This window comes from Vespa crabro, chromosome 8, assembly GCF_910589235.1.
Source record: "Vespa crabro chromosome 8, iyVesCrab1.2, whole genome shotgun sequence".
NCBI lineage: Eukaryota > Metazoa > Arthropoda > Insecta > Hymenoptera > Vespidae > Vespa > Vespa crabro.
In genome coordinates this window covers 9025088-9052776 of record NC_060962.1, presented here as the reverse complement: position 1 = coordinate 9052776, position 27689 = coordinate 9025088, and the positions used below count along the sequence as shown (strand labels likewise).

Sequence of the window (27689 nt, the reverse complement as noted above, 5' to 3'; positions counted from 1 at the left end):
GCAAAGAGAGTTTGTAAGGGGATGATCGTAAAACGAAAAGGATAAAATAGATGTGTAAGATGTACGAATGAAAGTAAGAAAAAATGAATAGATGGCAGGAAGTTAGTGGCAATGCAGCTGCGGTCCGTTCGCGTTCCCTGTTCCCGGTGTTCAGATCCAAAATTAGTAAATAAAAGATGGTGGCTACGAGCAAGTTGTGTACCACATTGTCGCTAAGAAAATGTCTGGTAAAATGAAGTGGAAACGTAGAGGAATCGTGATTTCACAAGAAAACTCAAGAGGCATAGAGACCTAGTGCAAACGTCATTCTTAGGTACTCTAATTAACGTGTAAATAGTGTTCTTTTTTTTATCTACGTACATTTACCGAAGTAGAAAGAGAAAGAGAGAGAGATAGAGATAGTTAGAGAGAGAGAGAGAGAGAGAGAGAGAGAGAGAGAAAGAGAGAGAGAGATAAAGAGAGTAAAGAAGAGGGGAGAGAGAGGAAAGAGAAAAGGAGAGAGTGAGACACCGAGAGAGGACCGAGGAAGAGTGGCGGCCGAAAAGGAGGATAATCTTGCTCCAGAGTTCACTGTAAGGTACAAATTCTCGCTATTTTTAGAATACGGCCGGACTGTCGATATTCATTCAAACCTTCTGTCGACGTTATACATTTGGAGCTCCAATTTTGAGACTCTGAGAAATACGATCGAACCGATTATGATAGTTATATATATATATGTGTATGTATATCTATATATTATGTATATAACTTGAGGAAGGATAAGAGCGGTCGATTGGTCTTATAAGTGTTTACGACCATTGAATAATCGTTATAGAAAAGTTTAATATGTCGGACTAAGTCGAATATCGCAGAGAAACGATTAGGAAGGATGATTTTTCTTAAATGCACGGATCGTGGTTGAATAATCATTAGCGTAGTAAAGGATCCCTTTTGAATATCAGGATGCTATTTTTATCGGTGGAAACCTAAATACCGAATAGCACGCTCTCGTAGAGGTGCGCGCTTTTACGTCTATGTATGCGTGTAACACGTACACGCTGACACACATTTTGCTTTTCTCAATTGACAGTTGAGTCGATCTCGTTTAAAGTAACAATGCGCGTTGGCGTATCTTCTTGAACTCTTATACATAAATTCAATTCTAAGAATGTAATCATCCTACGATAATCGTTCAATCGTAAAGTTAAACATTTGTTAGAAAATGAAATGTTTAAAAAGCACTCCTCGATCTTAGGATAGTTTTAATCTTTAAGTATTCGAATAGACGTATATGCATGCATGTATGTATGTTGTATGTAGTATGCAAGTGCCGTCCGTTCGAGCTCGGATTTCAAAGTACCGCCGGCAGTGTGCTTGAAACCGTATATGCTTAGTAGCCTTGATCCTTTCACCGTTATAAACCGATTATTGGACTTTGATATTTACTATTTTAGATGGGACGTATATGAGCGCGCGAATAACTTTTCATAAATGAAATAATATCGATAAGGAAAAGGTAAAGGTTAAAAAGTTAAAGCTGTAAACATCGAGTAAGTAGATCTTCCTCCTTTTAGTCAGACAAGAGAAAAGTTGGAAGAGGAGGTTAGAGTCGTAAGGGGAAGAGGCGCGCTTTTTAAAACGTTAACACGATGATTCCTCCTTTTTGACCGATTCGCAGCGTTAATTCGTCGTTCGAAATTAAAGATACTCGTAGTTGTTATTTCGTGGTGTCAACGTTGTTATTATTATTGCAAAAGGGGGGTGGAGGGAGTCGATGACGACGGGGCCATCGTACACCATCGTCATGGCTCGTTCGTATCGCGAAACGAAACCGTTTTGGATCGTGGCACCTACCGAGAATAACGAGATACAATAATATAACGTGAATCACACACCAGGATACCGTATTAGTACACCGTGTGACGTCATAGTGGAGAACATCATCCTTAACCGCGTCACGCACCGCTAAACCCGACCTTCGTCCGACTATACCTACTTAAGCTTTCCTTTCGCATTCCAACGACCTATTGAAGAAATGAGTTTCTCTCCCTCTCTCTCTCTCTCGCTCTCTCCCTTTAAAACAAGTCTCGAGTAATCGAGTAAGACAAGATCTTGTAAACTCTTTTTTCTTTTTTCTCTTTCCTTTCCTTTTCTTTTCTTTTTCCTTTCTTTTCGTTTTTATGTCAGCGATAATAATAAAAAAAGAAAAAATCCATCTTCGTTGCCCCGTTTCTGTAATAACCCTATGCAAATTCTACGACAATCTAGTATATCTATTTTCTATACTTAATACTCTCATCGTTCATCAATTTGGAAGTTTGCCTTTCTTTCGGAAGATAGAACTTTCACAAGACAGATCGTAGAACGTGAATTCGTATAAAGATATGGGAGTCATTAGGACGTCGGCCCTGAGGCTGGTCTGCCCACGCGACGGGTCTACGTGCTCTGCTAAAAATATCGAAAGCGCACCACCGATCGAGTATCGAGAATGATTTCGTACGCGCACGTGTTTCTTTCCCCTCCTCTATATACTCCGTATACTACCGATCATCGGTGACGAGAACGAGTGATATCTCTTCTTGATCCTACCATTGTTCTCTTTCTCTCTCTCCCTTTTTTCTTTTTTATCTTCCTCTTGTATATATAAAAATAAAAAAGAACATGAGAGAATTAAAAAAAGAAGAAGAGAGAAAAACAAAGAACAAATCGATACTTCGATGACTCATATAAGTAGATAATTTTTAATGGAGAATTAAGAAAACGCCGTTCTTTATTTCTCAATGAATAGTAAGGAGCTTCATTTCAGTGAATTTTCTTAGTCTCAAGATACGTTTCAGTTTCTCGACGACCCTCTAAGATTATTAAGTACTGTTAGACGACAAGTGTACGGTTCAAAAGTTGCGACGATACGTTTATGCATTGCATCTTGCTAGCCAGTAGTCGCGAACATCAGAAAAAGACAGATAGACAGACAGACAGACGGAGAAAGAGAGAAAGAGAGAGAGAGAGAGAGAGAGAGAGAGAGAGAGAGAGAGAGAGAGAGAGAGAGTAGAGGAGGGAGTGAAAGATGGGGAGAAGAAGAGAGGCGGAAGGGGTCCAACGGACGGGAAAATGAACTCAGAGCATGAATGCATCGCCTTCTAAAATATGCAGACGGCATTGCGCTATGTATGCCAGTCGCTGAAACTCGCTAGGAAAGGATGAGTCTTCCCGATTTTCTTCTAACTCGTTACACGTGACACGCGGAAATGCTTTCTCTTTGCCTGCCCATTTTCCTTTCAACGCTTGAAACGATCTCAAAGCGGGACATTCGAATCTACATGCGTTACGTATAATTTGGTCGAATAAAAAAAAAAAAAGAAAAAAAAGAAAAAAAAATTAAAAAGCAAAAAAGAACGTAGAAAAATTGAATAATCAAAAAAAATTAATATCGAGAAGTCAGAAATATTTTATCTATTTGACTTAATCGGTAGAAGCAATAAAATCGATGGCTCCTAGATCCAAGGCAAATGGCCAACCTTGGAATGTTCTAGTCGCTCTTGCTGTCCGTATCTATTTTATGTATATATCAATAGAAGCAATACGAAAATATATAATAACGTGTGAATTATAGTTCGGTAGTCGAGTTGGTAAAAGCTCTCGACATTGTTAAATTATATAGAGTAACATTATTCGAGGTCTTTTCGTTTTTAGAATGGTTCAATGAATTGCGATAAAGATCGGATGTTCAAGTATAATATTCTTCTGGTTGTAACGTAAGTGGTAATAGTAACGTAACATTTTTGGCATCGATAATGCAGAACGGAGCTAAAATATTGTAGATCGTAAGTTGTCTTTTCGATATAGCGTATTCTTGTTCTTTAGTAATAGAAACTTGTATATTATTGTTGCATATAAACGGTCATAATGACGCAATAATATTTCGTGCACGTCTTGATCGTTCTAATCTGGCAAGTAGTAATACGTTGACAAGGCATTCTTCTACCGAGTATAAAATTCCTACTTGTTCGTGCAAAGTGCTCTCGTCCAATCTAGAAGGGAATGCTTCTACTTGACACTGATGTGAATCCATCGTATGTTCTATATAACCTATTCAAAGTTGTTGCTGCCACAGCACAATTGTACTTTTTTTAATTGTCCCTGCTTTTATGTGCCATCAATATCAAGCTAAACGTTTCATTCATTAAACAATTAGAATGATAATAATAATAGTAATAATAATAATAACAACAATAATAACAACAATAATAATAATAATAATATAGTGAAATTACGTAAGGACAAATGGCGTCGTAGTTCTTCCCAAGAAGCGAAAAGTTCTTCCGGGGAAAGATGACTACCGATCTTGCAACATTTACATCGTCGTCATTTGATGATTGCTTTGTTTTTTTTAGTTTCATTCACCCCGCGTGCCGTTGCACGTCTTTCTCGTGAATCTTTCCCGATTCTTGTTTCTCAACGAGGCGTCTGAACGAACGCCGCATTTAAGCCAGCCGTTATCCATATTGCGGTGCATTAATAGCCGGACGTCGAGAAAGAGAGAGAGATATAGTTTCTCTCGAGGCGAGTAGTCTACCAAAGACAAACATCGAAACAGTATTCGTTAATATGTTTCAATGTCCACCGCCGGTCTAATACACAGAGCCTTTAAAATTCCTTCCTTACCGACAATTTTTGAATTTCGCGCTATTCGATGTTGTCTCCCTGACAACGCAATGTCGAATAAATTTTCATCGTGATTAGAGTTTTGATTGACACGATAATCGTACAATTTTTCGCTTGATCTTTATATAATATTAAGATAAATAATTAGCAAGATGAAGCTTTTAATTCATACTTGAAGTATGTATATTTTGATCACACCGTTCTAATTAATATTGATCACACAGTTCGATAGATGAAATGAAATAGATTTAGTTAATTTTTTTTTTTTTTTTTTTTTTCCCAAACGAATCTATATCGCTGAAAAACGTTGACATTGAAAGTTAATTTTTTCTTTAGTTTCTCAATGATTTCACCAGTAGCAATAGGTAGATGTATTCCTTGCGCGAAGATGCGAGATGGCATAGAGGAGCCCACCGACGTGGAGACACACGTTGGCGTCTTGATGCTCGAAATAAACTCACCGCATTCTGTCTTTCTCTTTCTCTTTCTCTTTCTCTTTCTCCCCTTCCAATCTCGCTTTCACCCTTCTTCTTTAACACGTAAGCTCGCCTGGCTTAAAGCGCCTACTGTCATCCTCCTTTTATGAGGACAGGGACGAGATTTAGTCCGTCTCTCTTGCTGTTTTGCACTATAGCGGCCAGAAAGAGAAAGAGAGAGAAAAAGGATCATGCTTAGAGTCAAGCCCTTAAAAAAGTATTCCCCCTACAAAAAAAAAAAAAAAAAAAAAAAAAAAAAAAAAAAAAAAAAAACAGAAAAAAACTATCTTCGTATTTGCATGCGAAAGAAAGAGAGAAGAGAAAGTAAATGGCAAGCTTCTTTTCGTACTTAGCTCATCCTCTTCTCCTCCTTCTCTATGGTTGCAATAATACAAGTCGGTACTTTTGCTTATGTTTTCTAATTTTATATCGTTTCATTCTAAATAAAATCGTACGATCGAATTTATTATTTATAATTATAGAATTAATTGGATTTTCTTCTCATCTCATTTTCTTTTTTCTTTTTTTTTTCTTTTTTTCTTTTTTTTTTCAGATAAATAACAAGCAAGATGGTCGTTGGCGAAGCTAGTATACATAATATAATGGGAGGCATGGAGAGTACAGGAGGAGTGCGTCTTCATAATCACAAGAGGAAATTGAAGCAAAGGTGAAGTGTCTTCATCGTGATGGCCAAGAAAAAAAAAGAGAAAGGGAACTGTAAATCGAAGAAAAAAGAAACGAAACTCGTCGTTGCACGTAATTACGAATTGGCTGGAATCCTCGTTGACGTTTGATCGATCGACCGATACTTCATTTATTGCTGTTAAGCAATATAATTAATTAGAAATTTTCTAATTGGCAAGTTTACAAGTTTGCAGAGCGATAAACTAATAAAATGCGATCGGTGATGCGTTCGCCGATTTATGAGTTTTGGCAACGATTCGCGGCTCGGTATGCGACGAGTTTTGTTTGATGCCCGAGAATCGGCCGATTTGTTTCGACAGGCGCCGGCTTTCTAAGTTCGCTGGCATCGATCGTTAATAATCCAATATTCTCAGGTTTGACATTATCAAGAAACTGGGCCAGGGAACTTATGGCAAGGTCCAATTAGGAATTAACAAAGAAACGGGCCAAGAGGTAGCTATAAAGACAATAAAAAAATGTAAGATAGAGACAGAGGCTGATCTGATTCGGATACGAAGAGAAATACAAATCATGTCGAGCGTACAGCATCCTAATATCATTCACATTTATGAAGGTAAAACATTGAGAATCGTCCCTTACGAAAACTTAACAATTGCAAATTATTGAAATATTAAAATGTCATTATTTTCGATAGTTTTTGAAAACAGAGAGAAAATGGTATTGGTTATGGAATATGCAGCCGGTGGTGAGCTCTATGATTACTTGAGCGAACGTAAAGTTTTGTCCGAACAGGAAGCACGAAGAATATTTCGTCAGATAGCAACTGCAGTTTTTTATTGTCATAAACACAAAATATGCCATAGAGATCTTAAACTAGAAAATATACTTTTGGATCAAATTGGAAATGCAAAAATTGCTGACTTTGGCTTATCAAATGTATTTGACGAACAAAGATTATTGAGTACATTTTGCGGTAGTCCATTGTATGCAAGTCCCGAAATAGTAAAAGGTACACCTTATCATGGACCTGAAGTCGATTGTTGGAGTTTGGGAGTTCTTTTATATACATTGGTTTATGGTGCCATGCCCTTTGATGGGTCCAATTTTAAGCGACTAGTCAAGCAAATCTCACAGTCTGATTATTTTGAACCTAAGAAACCTTCTCGTAAGTTTCTTTAATATATATTAATTTTATATATTAAACGTGTAACTTTTCCATATTAGTTTATAGCCAATATTGAGACATAAATAATCTTTTGATTTGACTTTTGTTTCAGCTGCTTCCCCTCTGATTAGGGATATGCTCACAGCATGTCCTGCTAGACGAGCAGACATTGAAAAGATTTGCAGTCATTGGTGGGTAAATGAAGGCTATGAACAAAATTGTCTGGACATTGCGGAAGATCTCGCTGCTCAAACACCCGTTCGACTTGACTTGTTACTATCGTTAGTACCTCAATCGGCTAGCGCAGAGAAATTACTTGTAGGCGATCAACAAACAAGCGGAGATGTCGCAAATAATATGTCTTCCGAAACGCTAGTACCTACGAGATGTCACTCTGTTGGTAGTCTAATGGAATTCGATCAAAATAATTCAGATAGACGAATAAGAGAATTATTTGAGGAAGAAAATAGAGGAGCAGCAGCAGCAGCAGCTACAGATGCGAAAAGAAAATTAGAAACTACGCCATCGATGGATGAGACAATTGCGGCGACCGTTAAAAAGAAAGAAAGATCTAGGAGAAAAGAAAGATCAGACGAAAGAGAGCCTAGAATGTATAGATCAACGTCCAGGCATCATTCAGCACCGATTCCAAACTCTATAATGGAAGAAACGATGGAAGTAGAGCCTACAGCGATTGTAACTGTTCCTACAAGTAAGACTGTTGATTTAAATAAAGTAGACGCGGCAGCTTGTTTAGAATTAATAGAAGAATCTAAAGAAAAATCACCTAGCAAGGAGAGAAGTAAGACCCCTGTACCTATGGAGCATGAACAATTATCCAAAGAAATGTCTGCTAAAAATATTGATAGATTTTATGATACTAGTCAAAATGAAAATAAGGAAAGTACGTTACAAGAGACGTATTCAAAGACGTCAGAAGAAAGTAATCATCAACAGGAAATTGCTTCTTTAGAAAAGAATAAAAGTACACATGCATTACCAAATAAAGTAGCGTCAAGTAAGGAATTAAACGATACTTCCAAAATAAATGTGCCAAATAAAGATAATTTAAGTAACAAATTGGAAATCGATAATTCGCTTCGCTCTGTTTCGGAAGATATGAAACAAATAGACTCTATGGATAAAGAAATTAAGAAGTTAAAAGAAAGAGCGTTGTCTCTTGATTCTGAACTTGCCAACGAAGTAGAGGATGTAGTTACGAAACCCGTCGAAAGACGGCGATCGAAAATCTTTGAAACTGCAGAGAAGTTCAATCAAATGACATCCAATATAGAAAATGAAAAACCGAAGAAGATTTTCATTCCTGGTGTTAACGTTGGTGGTGCCAAGCGTGCCTTTGAACGCAAAGCAAGTCTTACATCTGGTACCAGTCTTACACCGGTTAAACATAACGCTTCTAAAGTTATTATCGATGTAGATAAGAAATCTGAAAAAATTGACGATAAATCAAAACTCGTTCAGGCTAATGTAGATACGGAGGAAAAGTCGAATAAGCGAGATGAAGCTAAGAAACGAGCAATTGATATAATATCCGGTGCAATTGGTAAGCCACCTGTGCTTCGAAAAGTTAATGGTTCTCCACCAACCTCTCCTCAAAATCAAGAGTCTAAAAAGATAGGATTAAAGATACCAGTAGGTCCGAACGATATTAGGGCTGCAACGGTATCGGTATCTACGCCAACTGAAACCAAATTTTCATTTGACAATAATTCCATTTCGTCTGACATTACTGTGAGTCATATTAACGTTTCATAATTTATAAAGAATGATATTTCATAAGTTACACCTCTTTTATTATTTTTCAGACACCTACTACATGTGAGATATCCAATAGTGATAATTCACAAGCCGAAGAGCCAAAGTTATCCAGCAAAATGGAAATAACACTTAAAAGTGCCACTTTACCACGACCACGAAAAACGAGTAAAGCGGAAATTACATTGTCAGGAAATAAGATTCCAGATACGGTTGCTTTTAAATCAGAAGTGGAGGCAAAAATCGATGCTTTCCCGTCGCAGAAGTTAAGAACACAAAGATCTGAAATAGCATTTCCCGTGGCTGCAGTAGTCCCACAGACAAATAGAAGTTCTAGTCTAGAACCAGAAATAAAACCAAAAGTTCAACCGCGGGAAAGGATTATTCCTATTCAGGTAATTTGAAAAAAGTAAAAAGTCATTCTAATTGGCATTTACTTATGTATTACTCGATGATAATAGGTTGAGCCAGATCATCAACATGTGCAACAATCGCCTACTACTCCTCCCAAACCTCCGATGCCACAGAGATCTATGTCCCAACGATCAGGATCTTTATCTCGTCAATCAACAGCAGACTCCGATACCGACAGTGCTCTTGGTTCAACGATAGGACCAGAACCAATAAGAAAAAGCCCAAGGGAATATATAATTCCTATTGCTGTAGAAGGTGGTGGCTATGTTACACCCAGATCTGGTAGTGTTGAGCCAGAAAGTAAAACTGGCACGCCAACTAGTACAAATGCGCCAAGATCTAGATTCAGTAGACCAAGAAGAATGAGTTCTCTTTTATCTGATGCTAGCGAGGATGAATCACCATTTTCTACTTTACATAGGTAACGTCATGCTCTGTTATACTCTCAATAAAATATTTATAAATATATAATATCGTTGTAAATTTTGCAGAGATAGCGAAGATCTTTTACAAAGGCATATGCACAGATTGCGAAGCTCTCGGCCATCTAGACAACCATCTGAGCATGGCGATAGTTTATCTTCCGGCGAAGATGACGACGACGATGGTTTCGAGCTATTAACAGCTGAAAATTTGTTTTCTACTTTATTGTCTAGAGTACGAAGCTTGACACAAAGACTTAACGTTGATGATAGAGGCAGTAGTAGTTTTCCAAGTAGCCGATTATTGGGACGACTTGGAGTTAATTCGCCACAAAATTTTTGGAGTCATAATAAGCCATTATCAAGGTAATTTAAAAAAAAAAAAAAAATGAAAAAGAAAGAGTTTTATATTATTTTACATGACGTATTCACAAATGATATATGTGATATATTGTCGTATGTAGAAAAATATATGAGTTAAGTATTTCTTTGTCTAATGGCAATGATATCATTGCTCATTTATGCAAGCCACGAGACCTACTTTGAAACAAGGACCGTGACAACGTGAGTTCGATTTAAGGAAATAATAAAATAATGTAGAAAATTGCTAAAAATAATTTATGTCACCTGTGGACCTCAATAAAAATAAACATTTTTATACCATGCACTTTAATAGTACGAATATAAATTGACAATTTTGTAAGCATATCTTATTTTATTTAGTTTAATTTGCAATACTGTTCTATATTCAGCACGTGGTAGTGGCACACATGATACAGAAATAAGTGGGCTGAAAATACTTTCAACCTGCCCATAGATACTGGCACCCTTTCTTTTGCACTACACTTTCATTTTACTTCACTCTATTTTGATAAATACCGCTAGCTATTATATATTCAGAAGATATCAATTTTGGCATAAATTAATAATGATAGTTACTATACGATATAAATGAATACTTGGCTAATTATCATAAAATATTCCGATAATGATTAATGGACTTCTTTTTTTTTTTCTATGACCATAGGCGACTGTCCGAATCGCAGTTCAAACATTCTCTAAGCCGTGACAGTGATATATTTGGCAGAAAAGATTCTACCAGTTCAATAAATCCTGGCTCTCCTAATAGTCCGGGTTCTCACAACGCACCTTCTTCGAGGGAGAGCGTTTTTGAAATTGGAAGCAATACATTACCACGAGGTAAGGATATTAATCTATACATACGTCCTACAGTTTACCGTGGAATTACCTGTAAAACGATAAAGTAAAATTAAAAAGTATTCAAACAAAATTTTACTTTGTATGAAATTTGTATTACTTTACATGTTTGGAGGCAAGCCAATAAGCTTGTTCAAATAAATTATCAACAACAGGAATCCACTGTGAAATGTATAAGTTTAAATATTTGATGTTGTATGGTGTTAACACACGTTTTCACAGTAGCTGTATAATATCCGCACATTGTAGTTACTACTTATGCAATTTCTGTTATTATATCGCTTTCGTAGAAACTAAACAATGTAGATAATTAGATTGAAACGATCTGCTGTGAAAACGTGGTATTATAATGCTATTTTTTCACTGGCTAAGAATATTAGTCGTGTGAGAAAATGCTGGATTGTATTCAGTATGCATTTCCTAGTACCTAGCTGTTGTCGAGTCGTTGATAGACAGAGCATATCTTTTCTGTTTATTTTATTGATTTACCCATTGTTTTCTTTTTCCAATTTATTCCTTTGATTTATTGCCTGACGATGTTTTGCAACTTTTTTGACTACTAACACTTTTTAGAATAACTAGATGGTTCATGTTTGGCACAGGTGGGTAGACTTTTTATTGATTTTTTTTTTTTTTTTTTTTTTTTTTTTTTTTTCGTGGAAGATACATTTTTTATATTTTACTCATTGTTTATTATTAAATTTATTGGAATTGTTACTAAAGCGAAAACAAAATTGAATATTTCTTCACAAATAAATTTTCCATTAACTTTATAAATACTTTCTATTAGCAATAATTGCTATGTCAATAATATTCTTATAGATCTTATTAGTCGCTATATTTGTTAACGTGATTTATTATCTAATGTATAATTCGTTTGCCCCAAAAGAGAATATAGGCTTTTCATTAAGTATAGAACTTAAATGCCTTGTCATGAATCATTGGTAGATAGTTTATATTTAAATCATAAAAATTTATACATTTAATATATTTATATATTTAATATATTTGACAACTATCCCTAATTGTAATAAAAAATAATCAAAAAAGAAAAAAAAAAAGAAATCATAAAATCAATCATAAACTCACTTTGCCTGGCATAGAACCTTGTAATATGCAATAATTGTTGCAATGCTGTTGTTGATTTATATTATCCTATAACAGTTTAGCAAAAAAACCTTTTATTTTTCATCTACCTAGAATATACTAAGGTTCAGAGCATGAATACACATATCCATAAACAAATATACATAAGAAACTCAATTCCACTTTCCAAGACAGAAATCCACATAGTTCGAATTTATGCATTATTTTACGTCTATCGTCGACTCTTCAATCAGTAATTAAATTAAATATTTATTACCACTGATTGATATTAAGGAGATTATATTTTTGATAAAATTCTTTATTAAACACAGAATACTTTTTATTTCAATCGAATTATTTAACTGTTGTAATAGAATAATATATTTTCTTATTAATTTAGATCTTTTTAATCTAATTTAGATCTATGAATAAACATGTTAGTGATATATAAGTTCTGTGTTAGACAATGGAATTATCAAGAATATTATTAAATTAGTACAAGAATCTTGAAATGATGACTTATATATATATACTTCCTAAATATTATTTCATAATAATCGAAACGATTATTAGATTATTAAATTGATAATATTATAAACACTATAATATGCTCTTAATATCATATCAAAGTAATTCTGTGAAATTCTGAGCAAGTATGTTTATCGAAGATGTATTCAGCAATATCTCAGTGGTCTAGTTTAATAATACGTATTGACGGACTTTTATAACGGTTGTTGCAGCGACCGTGCGAGTGACTCTACGTAGGCGGGCAGACGGTAATCCCCAATAGAGACATACCAAGTTAGGTACTATATTATATCTAATTTAGTGAATGTGGCCAGATGGTCCTTCTCATATAAATATCGAGTTATTTCATCACATACACTTCTTTCGAATTCCTCGAACATTCGTTGATCTTATATGACGTTCATTATTGTATGAAACAGTATCATCACAAAGTAGTCATATAACGTTTGTTTTCTTCATCTTTTTTTTCTTTCTTTTATATATGTATATGTATATATATATATATATATATATATATATATATATATATATATATATGTAGCTGTTTAATGAAAGTTTTCAAGAAAAGCACACTTTAACAGCTCGTAAGTGTGTGCACTAAAAGGCTGTTACATTTAAAAGGCATTAGACGGCGAATTAATTTTTATAATTTATTCTGACGTGCAAGCATGTATATGTATGTATTATTTATTTACGTATACTGAATGGGGATAGAACTAATGAAAAAAGGAGGAAGAAGAAGAAGAAGAAGAAGAAGAAGAAGAGGTAGAAACTTTTTATAAAGTCAAATATATGCTTACATGTTAAGAATATTTGAAATATATATATATATATATATATATATATATATACACGTATATATATAAAAAAAATAAAAAAAAGAAAAAAGAAAGAAATAGCAACTGACAGTTTTAAATGTGATACTGAATAAAATGAGGACACTTAGAATAAATCGTACTATGCCTGCTAAAAGTTATTGACAAATCAGCTAATCGTTGGCGTGTTTTAAAGAAAAATAGTTGTTATACAAGCAACTTTTGAAATGACATTCTTAGGGAGGGTGTTATTAAGCTGTATATGGCAAACTAAAGCTAACACTTGTATGTAATGGCTGATATTTGTTGTGTTTTAAGAGTTTAAATAACAGTGTTTTATTACTTCACATTGTCTCAGCATGCTTTAATATAATGCTATTACATATTGTATTTAATATTATATATTGCATTATATTCTCTTAAGTTAAATTTACTCATTTAACACATTGTGATTTAGACAAGTATGAAGGAATATATTTATTCTTAGCGTGTATCTTTGAATCTATTGCAGTTATGTCTTGATATGTTAATTGTCTGTATAGTCTACAAACTATTATTTTTGAAAATGTGAAGTAAATCTTTTGTGTGCATGTAATTGTTAAATGAGTACATAAGTACACACTTTTGGTTTTCTTTATATATGTATATATAATAAATTTTATATATGTACATATATACACAAAAAAAACACACATATGAAGAGAAGCAGAGGGGGGAGAGAAAACGAGAGCGTGAGAGAGAAAGTGTGTGTGTGTGTGTGTGTGTGTATGTATGCGCGCGCGTAAGAGAGAGAGAGAGAGAGAAAACAAGAGCACTATAGAGGCAAACAGACAGATAGACATTGACAAAAAAAATATTTACCGCGAATGCATATTTTCAGTCATATTTTTTATTGTACAAGTTGTTTAAAAAAAGAACAAAATTATAAATTCTTCCATTATTCTAAGTCCTAAGTCATTATACAGGCTAGCAATCTTAGAAAGATTAATTGAAAATATGCATTATTTTGTGTAAATTAGTGTTCCACATATATTAATGGGGAAACTTCTGAATATATATGTAATAACTTGGGAGATTTTTAAGAGAGTTAACATTATTTATTAATTTTTCGACAAATTTTATAAGAAGGTTTTATGTATGTAGAAATAAAGGAGTGTAATTATTAATATGGAGGTATTTTTCACATATCCTTGATAAAAATCCAATATTTTCTTTTATTTCTTCTTTTTTTTCTTTTTCTTTTCTTCTTTCTTTTTTTTTTATTTTTTTTTTTTTTAATATCTGCTTATAGTATTCGCACAGACATTGTCTCAATTTTTTCAGATAAAGTAGAACATGAAGACATAGAAGCGGAGACGGTACAAATCAGAAAAGAGGCTCAAGAATCCTTAGAACAGAATTTTACTCCTAGTTTGGCACGAAGATTAAGCAGGCAATTTATAGAACAAACTAGACAATCATTACCAAGATCGTCATCGATATCATGCGAGAAGTATTATCAATCTCCGACTAGGGAAAATTTAAGTTTAATAGATACGGCCGAGAGTATTAAAAGACATTCTAGTTCAACTACGTCGGATCAAACGGAATATAGAAGTAGATCGGCCGATAGAAATATTCGAAGAACTAATAGTTTATTGGAAGCCGGAAATAAAGCGGATAAACTAGATTATCGATTTTCTAGAAGAAGTATCAGTCTCTTTGACGATGACGATAACTTGTTACCACTTCCAAGACAAGTCATGACTCTTGGTAGAAAGTATAAAGAAATTGGAAGATCGAATTCTGGGAATACTTGGAGAGATACTTTTAGTGTTCATAGAACGGATAAAATTCAAGAAGAATCTCTAGAAGATACATCACAGTTGCCTAAGGATGTATTAAACAATACGGATAATAATCTAGATGCTGGTTCGGTATCCGAATGTACTTCAGTATCTATATGTAATTCAAACACTAATTTGGTCGATACTACATCTAGTATATCGATCAAATCTCGCGATACATCCCCTGCTGATTCGTCGTCAAATATAATTGATTCTGGTAAACCATCATACAGAATGGATTCGTCGAAAAATTTTGAAAATAGACTTTTGGCAGCGGAGAATCTGATAAAGGAATCAAAATTGAAAAATTTAGGACCATCGAAGTTCGATCCCAATTTAAATTCTAATTACAAAGAAACCGATAAATGCGACAAAGAATCTTTAAGTTCAATCTCGGATGCACCTAACATGACCATATCTAAGAGACGCAGTTGCATTCCAAGTTTAAGATTACGTTCGGGTTCCTTAACAAGGGATCCTTGTATAGATAGTGATAGGAGAAAATCATTTGCCGGATCGCAAGGAACTCTTTCGAACATTAGAGCATTGTCGCCAGAAAAGTCTATTTTAAGTAAATTCTTTAGAGGTGGTAGCAGTAAAGAGAGTGATTCAAAGGACAAATCTCAGAAACCGAAGCAACATCGAATTTCACGCTTTTTACGGCCAGACTTCTTTGATACTCCACGGGAAGAAAGTAGATACGTTAAAGAAAAAGAAGCGCAAAAGGCTGCGGAGAACGAACGAAGAAAATCTAGATTCATGAAAAAAAAAAGTGAAAATAAAAGCGCTGAATGTAAGCAAGAGACAAAGCCAGAGAAAGAATTGAAAAATGAGATGAATTCACTTAAAAAAGATAAGTCTGATATTTCATCGGACGATAAATCTAATAAAGATGATAATACGAAATTAAAATTTGAAAGGCAATCCTCAAGAAATAGTTTTCTACATTCTTTAGAAAAAAAATTAGAAAAGTTTCGTGTAACGGATGAAACACCCAAATCTTCGTCCAATGGTGGTCTCTTGATCGATCAAAAAGTAAGAGCTTTGAGAGAGAACTCAGCGCCTCCATCAGATTCTTTGTTCACAGAATCAAATTTAATCAAAAGGGCAATTAGCGTTGAGGATATGTCTTCGAAAGAAAATTCTCTTAATTCTAGAAAAAGTAGAGTATCATCTGTTCTAGGATTGTTTAAAAGTTCTGACGTAAAACAAAATTCAAACGCAATCAAATCGCAAAGTACTATAATAGGTAAGTTAAAGAAAAGTCCTCCTAAGCTTGTAAAAACGGACGCTTCTTCGACGAATGAGGATACGTCATCCACAAGTAAAATTCCAATGAAAATGGTTAAAAATGATTCTAGATTAATTAAGAAACCTACAGAAGGTAAAAAACCTTTGGATAATAATATAACGGAATCGAAAAAATCGCAATATAAGGACAAAGTAAAAGAAAAAGATACAAATTCGAAAGAAAGAAAGATGTCTAATGAAAAACTGTTAAAAACAAGTGGAGAGGATGAATCGGAAATAGATAAATCATCGCCAACAGAGATTTCAGTTGATAAGGAAATAGTTAAGAAAACAAATTCAGGTAAAAAGGAAGATGACCCTAAGCTCATTTCTAATCCACCAGAAACTCGTAAAGTAATGGACAATGGTGCCGCAGAAGGAAACATTTCTAAGCGAGAGAAGAAAGTAATAAAGACGAAGAAGAACATAGGATCTGTAAAAAAGATCGGCACTGGAGTTACGAAAGCAGAGAAAGAAGAAAATGGCGATAAGAAAACATCAAAAATCAGTAAATTAAAGGAACCTGTGCAAAAGGAAGAGGCTGAAGGTACTAAGAAGAAAAAAATTGTACGTGTGGTTAAGAAAGTAGTCAAAAAATCGTCCGAAAATTCTGATAATAAATCGGAAGAAAAAGCAAAAGTTTTAAAATCTATCGTAAAAGGTAATACCTCGCCTAAAAAAGAAAAAAGTCCAGAAGCTCCGGCGATCAATGCTGATTATCCAAATGAACGTAATTCTGACTTACAAAATTCAACGAAAATTACAACTAGCGATAGTTCCATTCAAGAAACACGAACAAAGTTGAAAGGAAATCTTTCTTCTGTTGATGCAATATCAAATAAATCAGAACTAATGGCATCTGGAAATAATTCAAGTAAAAGTCCCGATTGTAGTCAAATAAATGCTACGGACTCTGATGTTACTCAAACGAAACATACTGATACACGAGGTAACAGAGGAAGTTTAAAGCTTGACTTATCTAAAATACCTCAGCACACATTCAGAAATGCCACCCCTAAAAAGGAATCTCCGAAATGTGAATTGATTAAACCAAATGTCAACGTGCTATCTCAATCTCCAAAAATAAATGAAACCAATGCTGATATTTCTTCTGAAAAGTTCTTAGATTCTTTATCAAAAATGACACATCATGCTACTATCACTGGTAACAAAATAATTATTGATAAACCGTTGAGAGCTAAGGATGTTGCTGAATTGAAGAAAGAGGTCAATGAATGTGCAAGACTTATTGAAAATCAAATAGAATTACATAATGATATTGTGCCATCTAACGAAGATATTGCCGTGAGAAAGGAGGATGAAATTAATGCAAAATTGCATACTCCCCTAAATAATATTGACGAAACTGAACCCGTAGATGAAAAAGATATTTTCAAAGATACAACGCAATCTACCAACATGAATACTTATGCAGACGAAGTGACTTCACCTGCCGATGAACCAGACAGTTTTGATTCTTGGTCGATATGTTCGGCCGATATGAATCACACGCGAGCCGATTTAAGTTCACCTACTTCACCCTCGTATTCTCTTTTCTCGCGTGGAGATCAGGGAGAATCTGTAATAGATAGAATACGAAGGAGAAGTTTTTATTTAAGATTTAATGATAGAAGAAGGCCTTCCTTAACAGTACCACCACCAGGAATAACTTTACCAAGCAGCACATTACCAAGAAAATATAGTTCTAGTAATTCGAGAGACAGAGATCGTAGTAAATTGAATAGTTATCCTTCATCCAATAAAAAACTAATGCAAAGAAGTTATAGCCTACACAATGAAGACATACCGTCATATAGAAAATCACCAATCGATAAAGAAAAATACACGGATCTAGTGTCATACAACACAGAAGTTAAAACACCCACTGAACATTATAGTACCTTTTCACATTCAACATACGATCCATTACGAAAATATTTAAGATCTCCGACATTAGAATTATCTACAGCACATAAAAGGTACCACAGTACAGACTTTAGTATGGACGATGAATTAGGAGCATATAGAAATTCTTCCCTGAATTCTATATTAAATAATAATCCAGTAGAATTTTATGGAAGTAGAAATTCTAGTATGCTACCGAGAAAATACGGATCTACTATTACCTCCACAGAACCAAAGACAGTAGAATATTATGAAGAATTGTTGTCTCCAAGTAATCCAGAATATCTAACAGTACGAAAATCTCCATTGTCCAATGAATACCTAAACAGATCCGAAAATGGTTATTACAATATAAATTCAATTAAATCTAAAACATGTATAGCTAAAACAAAAACAGAATCCACAGAAGAAATTAATAAAGAACTTGAAGAACAAGGAAGGTAATTTATATGATTTTTTTTAAGTTTTAATCAATTTTTTAAAATAAAATATTATTTTTTACCTTAAATATACTACAGACAATTGTTTTGTTTTTCAGAATAACAAGTCAATGTAATAGTGAATCCAAAGATATGCCTTCAACTTCATCAGATTTGCAATCAATTATTCATAATACTGAATAAAGGATTATTAATAATATGAGGAACAATAGAGAGAGAGAAAGAAAGGAGCATCCTTTTATATTATATATTTTTATCCAGTCAAAAAGTATATTTTTCAATTGCTATATCCATCTATTTGTGTCTTAGATTTTTACAATAATCCAGAATGGAAGTAATTTATGCGATATTTTAGAGAAATTTTTATTAGGCTTTTAAATATTTCATGGATATATGAATCAGTACCAACAATGTTAAGTTTTATTTGAATATATTATAAATACATGCTTTCACGTTTAATATATATTATTATTTCGAGCATAAATTCTGAAAGAGTAATAAAGTACTATATAAAACTTTATATCATCCGTGTAAAGTAATGTATCAAACTTAAACGTGAAAGCAATAATTAATGTTATAATGTTTTTATATAACAAGTCTATTTTAAGTAATTTTATCTATATATTTCAAGCTTCTTTGTATGATAAGAGCTCTGTTGCAAAGACAATATACATGATGAAGTAACAAGAAAGAAATATTGTTAAATGAAATGAAATTGTCGCGCGTGTTTAATTAAAATATTTTCGAATGTTATCTATTCTCTCTTTTATTGCAAGTACGATTATGTGGTTACATAAATTTATCATGAATGACATGAATGTTATATTAATCATTTAGTTCTTATATTTCTTGGTAGTTGTGTCAATATTTGTGTTTTACCTTTTTTTTTCTTTTTCTTTTTTTTTTTTTTTTTTTTTTTTTTTTTTTTTTTTTTTTTTTTATAATAGCTTTAAACAAAAAGCTATATGTATACAATCTATATATTTAATGCTTATATTTATCAAAAAAGTGTTAAGGCACACTAACAAAGTATCTTTATAGAATGATCAATTTCTCCTTCTTTTCTGCAAAAAAGAAAAATCAATTATGTGATTGATAACATAATGTCAAAATGCAAATAGAATTAGCATAGCATACAACTGCGTTCTTACTATGAAAATTCCAGCATATAGTTTATCAATACAATTGTACTGTATAGCATACATATAGCATTGTGTTTCCCAAATATAGTGACATTGTTTTATGAAGGATATTGTAAGTTATGTAAGTGCGGCATTGTATATAACATTCACATTCAAGAGTTCGTTTGTTTTTTTTTTGTATCAACTATATCAAATTTAATAATATACATATAATATTATTTGGACTTAAATATTTATAGAACTATAAAAGTGATATTGGCAGTCATGGATCGTACATTGGAACAAAAAAATATAACAAGTTATATTAAGTTGTTGTAATAATATCGGGATAAAAATATCTAATGAAACTCATTTATTTAGTTCTATTAGACATGTTCAGAACAATCTTATAATTTATACAAAAACTCTGTTGTTGTTATTCATAAAGTAATAACTTTTGTTAAAAGAAAAAAAGATAATGATATATGTAAAAATACTGTTTGAAAGTATGAGAAACTAAATAGGATTTTGATTCCTTGTAGCAATGTTGCCTTATATTTGAAAAGACGATTGCTGGTTAGATCAATCAAGGTGTGAAAGAAAGTTGATGTTTGTATAGAAGCCTCTGACTGATCAACCATAGTCTTCCGCTTGTTATGTATGTGTTTTCTATTGATATACACATTTTAAATAAATATTAATAATTGAATGACTATTTTTTTCTTCTCCACATTTGAACAACTTCATCAATGATTGATTAATGATCGAACCTGTTAAGCTAATCATATCTATTCTTACAAAAAGATCCTTTCTATGGATCCTATTAAATTGCGTTTTTATGTTGAGCGATATGAAAAAGAAAGTCGTACATTGAAGCTACAAGAAAAATTTGTTCTTACAGATCAAATAAAATCTTTGACTGGAAAATTTTATGCACGTCACGATGCTGTTTCTTTATTTGACATTCCAGAGGAATATATTAAATTTATTGAGAGGCGTACAGCTTTGAAACCAAAAGATATTTATAAATTTAGGCCTCCTTCAGTTAATATGGAGTAAATTATTAACATTAATTATAAAAGATTACATACTAAAAATAAAAATTTTCAAATTGTTTGAAATAATTGTAGATATGGATGGTTTATAAAACCATTGATACCAAGATCAGATGATCCAAGATTACATTTTGCTAAAAAAGGATGTGATTTTATTAAGAAAGAGTTATATCAACGACATCTTCAGAAAGGTCTACCAGTAGAAAGATTTACTGGTGTCCCATTCAAGACATGATACTTTTATATACATACAAATATATATATATATATATATACCTCCACAAAACTTAAAAATAAAATTTTGTCTTTGTTTATAAGAACATTGCTAATTCGTATTTTTGTATATGTGATTAATTCACATTTCATATAAATCTTATCTTGATATAAATTTTATAACTACGTCAAATTCAATACTAATGTTGTGTTACTGTTTCCTGGCAACATGTATACTAGCATATACCAGTGTTCATCTGACAAATAGCAATTTCTAAAGAATTGATAAGTGCCTTACTTAATAAAAATGTCTAAGAGAATATTTTGTTGATATAATTTATTAAATAATTAAAAAAATTAATTAAGCGTGGTGATAATACTAATGGTGATAGAAAAGTAAAAACTAAAACTCTTCCTGCTCAATACAATGAAATTACTTGTGCTAGTGAAGTAGTTTTCAATGAACATGACAGGAAGAGGTTTTTTTGTTAAAATACAGCTTAATCTTCATGCTGTATGTATATAATTACTGTCACCAATTTTCCAAAAAAAAGCCTTACTCTTTTTTAAAACAAAATGGATTATAAAATTAGTGATTTTTTTTTATAGGTATCTTGTCCCGGTGTCTGGTTATGTCCAAATGGAAAAATAACTTTAAAAATTAATACTCTTAATTCTAATAGAGAATCTCATAGAATTGCACCAGTTTTTCCATTACTACTTCATGAAAAATTTACATTTGAAAAAATGTTTTCTCATGTAGTTACTTTAACAGAATTACAACATAGTCTGGAACAAGAATTTTTTTTTGCAGAATTAGTACAATGGGTTACACCTTCTGGTAGAGGAGTTATTTTAGCTACATTTGAAACAAATTTAGTTGATTTATTATACCCTACATCATGTTTCAAAGGGCTATTAGCTCGTGTAGATATAGATTTACTTATGGAACCTAGTAAATATTTTCCTGTAAGAATAACAAATCTTTTTATATATATTCATTCTTAATAATAAAATAAAAATTCTTAAAAATAAAATAAAATATATATACGTACAGGGTATAATAGCACCTAAAATTGAAGTGTCCACGAAAACTATTATAGAAGGAATTATGAACATAGATGATATTAATATGTCAGGGATACATATCGTCAATCCAAAAACGATAAACTCAAAGGTACTATTAATTTTTAATTATATTAATCATAATTCCTATAAAAACAAAACAAGAACAAAAAAATAAAAAAAAAAAAAAATACTTTGCAGAATGCATCATGGATCAACAGAAAACGACCAGTCAAGGGTATTATCAGACAAAAGAGAGTTTGTCATAGTCAAGGAATAATTACAGATAAAAATTATCAATTGTATGTATAACACATAAAAAATAGAAATATAAAAAAAATATGATTATATTAATCAATTATTTTTTCAACTGTTTTTACAGATCTCAACAAAAATCAAATAATAAATTAAATTCATATGTATATCCTATTAAAAGAGCGCAATGTCCTAATGATCAATATTGTTGTGCAGGAAAAAAATCTGTTTGTAATTGTGAACCGTGTTATTCAGAACAAAAATCTAGACCCTTAGCTTCACATAATGATTTACATATTTATGACAAATGTCCCGTTTGTTTAAAATATAAATATTATTTTTCTAATCAAAATAATCCAACTAATACTGCACAAAGTTACAATATTTATTGTAAAAAAGATTTGTTAAAAGACCATCATTTCTCTAAATGTACTTGTCAGTTTTCTAATGATAAAAATCACAATATTATTCAATCTCCAAACAATGTATATACAGGACAAAAAGAATCCACAGTATCTATGTAAGATAATTATTACTAATAAATGATTGTTTGAAAGAAAGATCATATATATAATTTATTTTGCAGGTTAGAATCGAAAGTAAAAACGGTAGATAGCATAAATGAAACCTATTATAAATGTGGGCAAAATCAATTGAAAGATTTTTACAAAAACATGGAAAAATTTTATAAGAGAATGTATGAACAGGCAAGAAAGCATGCTGAAGGAATTAATGCATAAAGAATTGACATATATTGCTCTATCTGACATAAATCTGTCATGGATTTTATATTGTGATGTTGTAATTAAAATTGAACCTGTGTTGTTAGAATAATTGTTTTTCTTAAAAAATAAATATCAGTACAAGAAGAGTTTTATAACTCTTAGACCACAATATTATGTATTGTGGTATTATATTACAGTATTACTTTTTCATATTACATTCTTCAATGTACCATACTTTATATACATATTTACAGAGTAAGTTTCAAAGAATATTAATTTCAAATTGATTCTTTTACATAAACTTGTCTTCCTTTTTTATAAGCTGGCGTACGTGGTACCCTTGCACCACGAAGAGAGACAGATTTTTTCAAGAGTGCTGGCGTTCTTAAATGTATACCTCGCGCACACGGAGTCCAACCTTGTAACTTAACTTTTTCATTTTCTTTAGGAGTGACTGCTATCCAACCTATAGAAATATATTTTAATATTTTATATGATTTTTAAACGATTTGTAATATCTTATCTCATTAAATTAATATCACAATATTTTTCATTCATTTAATTATTCATATTATATACATTGAATTACCTGCATTTGATAAGACAATATCTGCTGCAGATTCTGTTTCATTGATACCTGTTACTTCAAATTGTTTTGATTGTAAGGGAGGCCATACTTTCAATCTTTGTGGATTATTTATAGGCACAACAAAAGCTTGTGTGTGTAATAATTCTTTATATAAATAATCTGCATCACTAACACGGCACATTGTGATAGGTAATTTGTTGCTTGCAAAAATTGTACATCTGTAAAAATTTATAATTATAGAAATAATATATAGGTGAAATTTAAACCTGGTATATAAAGAAATACCTAATATACATGTTTCCTTCTAAATAATCCAACCTTCCCAAACCTCCTATAAATATTGTTTCTTCTGGTTGTACAATAAATGTTCTAGGTGAAATAATTTTGTTTGGCAATGTTTCTATTATTTCCTCAATTGTTAATAAATCCATTATTTGATCCGGTTGAATAGTTCCAGGTGTATCATAACACCAACGACTATATTTGTATTCAGGACGAGTTTCATCCAATCCAAACTTATCTTTATTAAATTTAGAGCTTAAAGAAATGATACCCAAATTCTTTGAATTATTGATGTTGTATGATGTGAATGTTTTACCAACAACTCCTAGATAATATTAATAATATTATAAGATACAATAAATTCTAAATGAACGATATAAAACATCCATAATATACCTTGTAACGTAGCATATTTTATATTATGCGATAATTTTAATTGATAATTTTGTATGTATTGTTTTGCATGCTGATTTTCTTTCTCAACTTTTAGCCTTAATGTTCTCTGATAAAGTTTCCACTTGGAAAAATTCAAAATAGGAAATTTTAACAAATTCAAAGTTGTTCCTGGCCATGGAGATATCGTTGCACGTTGTACAAGATCAACAGCTTGCACTTTACAATAATCAGAATGTAAGAGATCGTTAAATAATGAAGATTTACCTACGTTTGTGCATCCAATTAAAAATACATCTCCTGCAATATTAAGAGATAACCTAATAAGAAAAAGCAAGTATATCTTTTTAAATTTACATAACGTCAATTTTTATATACCTTTATATCTCCATAATTTATGTAATTTATTTATAAAATCTTCTATTCCATATCCAGTCTTAGCAGAAATCAAGGATATATGCTTAATATTGTTTTGCCCTATTCCTGCATCTTCTATAGCCTTTGATATACACATTTTAACATGACTTTCGAATGTCGGTGAATCCTTAGGCAACAAATCAATTTTATTTCCAACTACAAATACTGGTGTATTTCGATGCAAGATACTACCAATATTCGGCCATATACTACATGGAAAATCTGTTAAGTCTATTATTAAGATAACCGCACATTTTTTTGTTTTTATAACTTTTAACAGTTCAGGGTAATCTTCCGAAGATACTTTCACTTTTAAAGCTGTATTATAATGTTTTAAAAAGTGACACCTTTGACAAATCATATTTTTTAGTTCCTCATCGGTTATACCTACGAATAATTCAGAAGGTAAATAACCAGGAAGCGTATGATCTTTACAATGTAGTAAAGCTCCGCAACCGCCACATGGGATACTACTAATTTGAGTGTTTTCATTAGGTGAACCATAAAGCCAATCACTTGAATTTTCTTGCATATCATCATACTGTTCATAATCATCCATCCACTTATGCGCAACATTCTGCAAGTTTTTAAATTTCTTTTCAAGATAAATTTCTTCGTACTCTACAAAACTTAGTTTTTCTTTACCACCCTCTATTGAATTTGTAGCTTCTAAATATTTTTCATACAAGTTCTTATATATTTCATTAAGCGATGATTTATCATCCGTGTCTTTAGGAATATTCTTAACTATGTCAGCAGGCGTATCCACAATTTTAAAACTATCAGTAAATGCATAAGGCATATGTATAATCTTACGTGATTCTCTATCATCTGGATCGGAAACTGTTTCTATTTCATTTTTAGTTTTGAAGTCTGTACAAATATTATTATCAATACGATTCAACATAACACTAAATACAGGCTCATTTACTTGTTGTATTATTCGCTTTTCCTCTTGTATCTTTTCCAGCTTGTTTCTTAATTTTAAACGCTTTAAATGTCCCAATTTAATCTTTTCATAAGACAAATATTCGCTATACAATATTTTATCTCTTAAGGGTATAACCTTTGGATCAATTTTGTACACAATATTTTCATCGACATATTTCTTTGTTGAATATTGTGATTTTTGAATGAAAGAATATTTCATAGAGCATAATCGCAAAAAACCATAAATATCATTGTTCTTGTTAAAATTTGTCCGTAATTTCATATACAGAGGTACTTTAATCGACAACATTTTTCGAATATTATGTACAGATATTTTCCTTATGATTTATGACGTCATATTAAAAGGAAATAATTATCAACAGAAATTTTTATTGTTATTGTAATATTAAATAATTACAAGATAAATATAACGATTAAACTGTACTCTTATCCTTCTTTTTAGGAAGCTCTGAACAATACATAACCTATTACGAGTGGCGATCCTTAAGCATTATGTTATCTCTTCACTGGACGATTCTATTCGATGAACATTTATGGCTCAACTTATTAATTAAGATTTTTACGGAAAAAAGGGATGATTAAACGATTAGGTTAACTTCAACTTTAACGAAATTATTAATTATAAAGCACGGCTTCGAGGCGTTCGAAAAGCAAGGTTATGGATATATTTTGGTTATAGAGATAGAGATGGAAACGGTGAAAGAGAGAGGGAGAGAATGAACGCGCGATTGTAAACGATATATCGAAGGTCGATAGAACATCGCGCTTCCCGCCACGCGACGCATTTCGCCGGTATGACGAAAAATGCCGGACGCGTCTAACTGCGTAGCTCATCGAAAAATAAAAGATTTCAGACGGAGTATTTAAGTAATCGATGGATTACGTTATTTTTATGGTGTACGCGATTGAGTGGCACATATAAAGTCAAAGAAGTGTGTCAATTCGAGCGTCGTTCGGAAAGCGTACGACGAGACGAGTAGTGTGATTTGTTTGGCGGTAGCATGGCGGAATCTCGGAAGGTAAAACATTTGCTTTTTTGTTGGCTGCATACTCCTGGAGAACGGATTCGCGCGCTCACTTCAAAATCATCTATCGTTCAATCATCGTACTATTAAAAGGAACGAATATCATTCTCTATTCGTCTTCTCATGTTATTCGTATTTAATTACATTTTCATAGGGTATATACAATTCACCGGTATGATTATTACTATAGAAGTTACAAGCGATTTATCAAAACCTGGAAACACTGACAGAAAGGAATAAATTCTCGGTGAAAAATTGTTACATTTGATTTATCTTTCCCTTCTTAACTACTCTTCTTCTATTACTCTCTATATATAACTATATATACATACATATATATATATATATATATATATATATATATATAATTCATTTATAATATGGAACTTCAGAGCATAACCGTATCGGAGTTTGTAAAAAATTAATAACGTTCTAGCGTGAATATACGAGCGAGATTAATTCCTCTTGCTTTTGAATATAGACAAAGGTAATTGGAGAAATAACAGAAGGTCGGGGATTAATCGTAAAACTTTACACGCGTTCGATATTACAAACAGACACGTGTCAGCTCTCCGTTACGTTTATCGTCTTGTTCCATTGATTTTTGAGGAAAATGTATTTCCTTACGGAAGGTCATTCGATATAGAGGATGAAACTCGTAAGGATTAAACTTTATCGGTTTATCCATACGCTTTCACTGTTCGAATACTACGCGCATCCACGTGCGTAGAACGAAAGAGTCCCGGGAAGAATCGAAGATTCGAAGCGAACGGAGTAAGTACTTGAGCCGGTCGAAGACACGAAAGTGGGTCAGGGCTGTATCACACTCGAAGCTCAACTTGCACGTACGCCACCTTCCAAAATGCTTTCGATCCTCTACGAAGTATGGTTGCTTGCTTTCTTATTCTTCGTCTTTTACTTCTACTACTACCTCTTGTTCTGTTT

At 32.3% G+C, this 27689-nt stretch overlaps 5 protein-coding genes across 9 annotated transcripts in view; 4 read left to right on the top strand and 1 right to left on the bottom strand.

The window, feature by feature from the left end:
• The first annotated feature begins 97 nt into the window (after positions 1-97).
• On the top strand, positions 98-20483 carry LOC124426018. 5 transcript variants are annotated; one of them, XM_046967217.1, is made up of 12 exons: positions 98-313; positions 5677-5790; positions 6182-6381; positions 6463-6933; positions 7046-8685; positions 8760-9104; positions 9171-9544; positions 9615-9911; positions 10074-10109; positions 10573-10745; positions 14516-18653; positions 18752-20483. In XM_046967217.1, exons 2-12 carry the CDS (start codon positions 5693-5695, stop codon positions 18834-18836), a joined length of 7857 nt encoding a protein of 2618 aa, XP_046823173.1. In that variant the 5' UTR covers positions 98-313; positions 5677-5692; the 3' UTR covers positions 18837-20483. The 5 variants fall into 5 exon arrangements, with proteins under 5 accessions (XP_046823173.1, XP_046823172.1, XP_046823171.1 ...); XM_046967216.1 differs by having other exon boundaries at positions 98-572; XM_046967215.1 differs by having other exon boundaries at positions 98-577.
• A 104-nt stretch (positions 20484-20587) lies between these two features.
• LOC124426023 lies at positions 20588-21235 on the top strand. The gene is made up of 2 exons (XM_046967225.1): positions 20588-20829; positions 20905-21235. Exons 1-2 carry the CDS (start codon positions 20588-20590, stop codon positions 21062-21064), a joined length of 402 nt encoding a protein of 133 aa, XP_046823181.1. The 3' UTR covers positions 21065-21235.
• Positions 20846-23125, top strand: LOC124426022. The gene is made up of 6 exons (XM_046967224.1): positions 20846-21556; positions 21652-22011; positions 22100-22219; positions 22309-22409; positions 22490-22882; positions 22949-23125. The coding sequence occupies exons 1-6, from the start codon at positions 21503-21505 to the stop codon at positions 23100-23102; spliced, it is 1182 nt and encodes a 393-aa protein (XP_046823180.1). The 5' UTR covers positions 20846-21502; the 3' UTR covers positions 23103-23125.
• A 59-nt stretch (positions 23126-23184) lies between these two features.
• LOC124426019 (nitric oxide-associated protein 1) lies at positions 23185-26414 on the bottom strand. The gene is made up of 5 exons (XM_046967220.1): positions 24730-26414; positions 24355-24651; positions 23962-24283; positions 23677-23894; positions 23185-23553 (listed from the first exon to the last, which is right to left on the bottom strand). Exons 1-5 carry the CDS (start codon positions 26006-26008, stop codon positions 23366-23368), a joined length of 2304 nt encoding a protein of 767 aa, XP_046823176.1. The 5' UTR covers positions 26009-26414; the 3' UTR covers positions 23185-23365.
• A 151-nt stretch (positions 26415-26565) lies between these two features.
• The window catches only part of LOC124426020 (MAP kinase-interacting serine/threonine-protein kinase 1-like), a 31126-nt gene continuing 30002 nt past the window's right edge, over positions 26566-27689 (top strand). The window contains exon 1 of the mRNA XM_046967221.1: positions 26566-26738. Within this exon, the coding sequence (XP_046823177.1) occupies positions 26721-26738 (18 nt within the window). The 5' untranslated portion in view covers positions 26566-26720. The remainder of the gene's footprint in view (positions 26739-27689) is intronic.

Bases quoted from the DNA above. Each gene is read 5' to 3' on its own strand.
- LOC124426018 (XM_046967217.1), top strand. From the start codon at position 5,693: ATGGTCGTTGGCGAAGCTAGTATACATAATATAATGGGAGGCATGGAG. The intron at 6,382-6,462 runs GTAAAACATTGA...TATTTTCGATAG, and splicing joins TATCATTCACATTTATGAAG to TTTTTGAAAACAGAGAGAAA. The intron at 9,105-9,170 runs GTAATTTGAAAA...CGATGATAATAG, and splicing joins AAAGGATTATTCCTATTCAG to GTTGAGCCAGATCATCAACA.
- LOC124426023 (XM_046967225.1), top strand. From the start codon at position 20,588: ATGGATCCTATTAAATTGCGTTTTTATGTTGAGCGATATGAAAAAGAA. The intron at 20,830-20,904 runs GTAAATTATTAA...AAATAATTGTAG, and splicing joins CCTCCTTCAGTTAATATGGA to ATATGGATGGTTTATAAAAC.
- LOC124426022 (XM_046967224.1), top strand. From the start codon at position 21,503: ATGAACATGACAGGAAGAGGTTTTTTTGTTAAAATACAGCTTAATCTT. The intron at 22,012-22,099 runs GTAAGAATAACA...ATATACGTACAG, and splicing joins AACCTAGTAAATATTTTCCT to GGTATAATAGCACCTAAAAT. The intron at 22,883-22,948 runs GTAAGATAATTA...TTTATTTTGCAG, and splicing joins AAAGAATCCACAGTATCTAT to GTTAGAATCGAAAGTAAAAA.
- LOC124426019 (XM_046967220.1), bottom strand. From the start codon at position 26,008: ATGTTGTCGATTAAAGTACCTCTGTATATGAAATTACGGACAAATTTT. The intron at 23,895-23,961 runs GTATTTCTTTAT...AAATTTTTACAG, and splicing joins GAAGGAAACATGTATATTAG to ATGTACAATTTTTGCAAGCA. The intron at 23,554-23,676 runs GTAATTCAATGT...ATATTTCTATAG, and splicing joins TATTGTCTTATCAAATGCAG to GTTGGATAGCAGTCACTCCT.